At 36.3% G+C, this 3336-nt stretch overlaps 1 protein-coding gene across 1 annotated transcript in view; it reads left to right on the forward strand.

Moving 5' to 3' along the window:
* Positions 1-601: 601 nt before the first annotated feature.
* LOC106793012 (ataxin-2 homolog) overlaps positions 602-3336 on the forward strand; it is a 6285-nt gene continuing 3550 nt past the window's right edge. Inside the window, exons 1-7 of the mRNA XM_014759578.1 lie at positions 602-868; positions 1075-1183; positions 1329-1652; positions 1738-1974; positions 2052-2364; positions 2526-2893; positions 2969-3319. Coding sequence (XP_014615064.1) covers positions 831-868; positions 1075-1183; positions 1329-1652; positions 1738-1974; positions 2052-2364; positions 2526-2893; positions 2969-3319 — 1740 coding nt within the window. The 5' untranslated portion in view covers positions 602-830. The remainder of the gene's footprint in view (positions 869-1074; positions 1184-1328; positions 1653-1737; positions 1975-2051; positions 2365-2525; positions 2894-2968; positions 3320-3336) is intronic.

Consider the following 3336-nt stretch of genomic DNA (forward strand, 5'->3'; position numbering starts at 1 on the left):
TCTCTCTCTCTCTCTCTCTCTCTCTCTCTCTTTCTTTCTCTCTCTCGCAACGTTGTTAGACTGTAGACTCGTGTCGAACGATTCATTCCATGCGGAAGCTAGTTACGTCACTTAGAATCAAGAAAAATATCGTGTGTCCAGCAGGTCGCGCGTGTCTCCCCCGTGTACACCAATCTTCGTAGTCCCAAGTTTATTCTTTTTCCTTTCCTCGCGTGCTTGCATCTGTCAAGCAACAACGCTATCGTGCGCGCACGCGTTCCTTTTTAACGAACCGAATGTGCGATAGCAAGACTTTCAGCATAACCTAAAAGGAAGCCTATTACGAATGCACTAGTAGTTGTCTCGGCCAGGACGGCCTTTCGTAAATTCCACTCTTAAAGAATCTCGAGAAATTCTAGAAAGACGTATATTAAGAAAAATATTGGAAGCTCCTAATCATCCAACATTAACCGACGCCACGTTTTCTTCTTTTCCAATATTATTTCTCTCTATCTTTATTTTTCCCTTTTATTTTTCTTTTTCTTTTATCTCTTTCTCTCTTATTTGTTTTCTCTTCTCATCTTTCCCGCTTTCTCCCTTTCCGCAATCCTTTCTTGCTTTCTCTCTCTCTCTCTTTTTCTTTTTTCTGTTTAATGAGAAACTACAGACAAAATTTCTTTTGACGTTAAAATATTATTGGGTAATTAGTGAAAATTCCGATTCCCTATATATATATACATACACGTGTATATACGTGTATATACGTGTATATATCGGAAAAGAAGGATCTCATATAATCGGCGCCAGAAATTCATCAACCACCGACGAGAAAACCTCAACGGATAACAAAAATGAATAGCAAGAGAAAAATTCGTTCCAATCCTACTAGGTATTGTTTATAATTACTATTTTTTCTTTCTTCCTTTTTTCCTTTCTTTCTTTCTTTCTTTCTCTCTTTCTTCCCATGGTTTCTTAATACAAACATAAAAATATAAACAAAAACATTAGAAATGTATTATGCATATTTGTACAAACTGGATATTCTGTAAAGTTATAGTGTCTAAAGTTTCTTAATAAAACAATATTTAATGTTAGGTCACCAAGAGCAAGAGGACCACAAGATAGATATGTGGCAGCTGAAGGTGTTTACAGCAATGCTCATTTTATGCATGCTATCACTTGCCATGTTGGTAATGTAGTACAGGTATTTAATTTATTTCTTCTATTTATTTTTGCCATAAAAAAAGAGTATAAACCTAAATACATTTTATTCAAACAGTTGACACACGTGGAATGTTTCGATGCATATTCTTTTTTATCAAATTAATATATTTTAAATACTGTTGTAGATTCAGACACAAAATGGTTCGGTATATGAAGGAATTTTTAGAACTTTCTCCTATAATTTTGATGTCGTCTTAGAGATGGCACATCGAGTAGACAGTTCAGGAAAGATCAATGTTGACAGTTTGGTTGAAAAATTGATTTTTAAGCCACACGATATAATAACAATATCTGCTAAAAATGTTGATCTAGAGTATGCTCTAAGAGACACTTTTCAAACAGACACTGCTATTAGTAAATTTAATGGTATAGTTGGAGAGAAAGAACTTGAGCCATGGGATGCACCGTCTACTATGAATGGCGACGACTTAGAATTAGATGGTGCTGCTGTGAGTTTTTTTTAATTGATTTTACATTGAAAATAATAAATTTATCATATTATTTGTCAAGTTACATCAAATTACATATTTCTAGAATGGGTGGGACGTAAACGAAATGTTCCGCAAGAATGAACAAAAATATGGTGTTCAAACGACATTTGAGCCATCGTTAGTTGGTTATACTTTCCAGCTTCAGCGTAAAGATACAAAAGACTATAAAGAGCAGGAGCAGAAAGCAGCTGAAATAGCTAATGAAATAGAATCTCAGCCAAATCATAAGGCAAGATTAGAACTAGAGAATGGCGATGAAGAGGAAAGATTTGCATCTGTTGTAAATATTATTATATTTATATGAAATTTCATGTTATATGAAACTGAAAATTTATCATACATTTATAATGTTGCTAGATAAGGCCCAATGAAGGTAAATATGTTCCACCTCCTCTGAAAAAGAAAAATTGGGATACAGGGAAACTAATAAGATCTACACCACCACCCTCGTCACCAGGATCTGCAACTAGCAAATCTTCATTTAATCAAGCACCATCGTCAAATGTTAATGTATCGCCTAACATCTCAGTTGGCCTTCAAGCCTCCCATAGCTCAGTGCAACATCCAGTACCTCTTAACATGGCAATGCCACCAACTGGAGTAGTTGTACATACTACTTACAACACTCCGCCACCATTTGTGTCTCCAACGACGCAAGCATCTTCTGCAGGTACACTATTTGTATTGTTTCAGTCTTTTATCGTGTTATCTCGTATTTGTGATTAAATCGTTTAATATGATATAATAAGAAAGAGAGGAACACAAAAAACATTAAATTTTCAATTCTCTGTAGTAAGATAGACTATTATAAAAAATATTTTTTGGATTTAGCAATGCAGCAAACTTCGTCGCAATCTCAGACTACTCCTGCAATTCCCCAAGCAACTTACCCTCAACAGCCCCAACAACCATCGCAGCAACAACAACAACAACAACAACAGCAGCAGCAGCAACAACAACAGCCCCAACAACAACAACCGCAACAGCAACAACAGCCTTCGAATAAAATAAATACAGAAAAGCGTGAACGTCCAGGCAGACAACAGGTGTTTCAAGCGGATAAAGCTCCACCTGCTCCCTTTTCACAGCCAAATGTTAGTTCATCTTCTCATCAACAACAACAGTCAGCAGGACACCAACAAAATTCAACAGATATTCAACGCATTGAAATAATTCCTCATAAACCAGATCATAGAAAGGTTTGTCGTTAAATAATTTTCTCAAGATTCTTAAACTAATTGGAGATTGAGGATTATTTATTTATGCAATTTTAGATCCCAACGCCAAGAAGTCGAGAAGAACAGCACTCAGAACTAAGACAGTTTTCGACAGATTTTAAATTAACTGATTCAACTAATCAGGAAACATCATCCATTCCTCGTAAACAACAGCAGCAGCATCATAACCAGGATACTCATCCAACATCACAAATTTCTCAGCAACATCATCAACCGCATAATGTATCTCAACCACAGCATCAAATTCAGCCACAGCATCCAAGTTCGCACCAGCAGCATCAAACAGCTCAAGAAGAGTCTGTTGTTACTACAAAACCACCACCGGGGCCATTACCTATACGATCTACAAGCCCATCGCAAACTCAACAACAACAACAACAGCAGCAACAACAACAACAACAACA

Source organism: Polistes canadensis, unplaced genomic scaffold, assembly GCF_001313835.1.
Source record: "Polistes canadensis isolate GaletaPanama2010 unplaced genomic scaffold, ASM131383v1 scaffold_10, whole genome shotgun sequence".
Classification (NCBI taxonomy): domain Eukaryota; kingdom Metazoa; phylum Arthropoda; class Insecta; order Hymenoptera; family Vespidae; genus Polistes; species Polistes canadensis.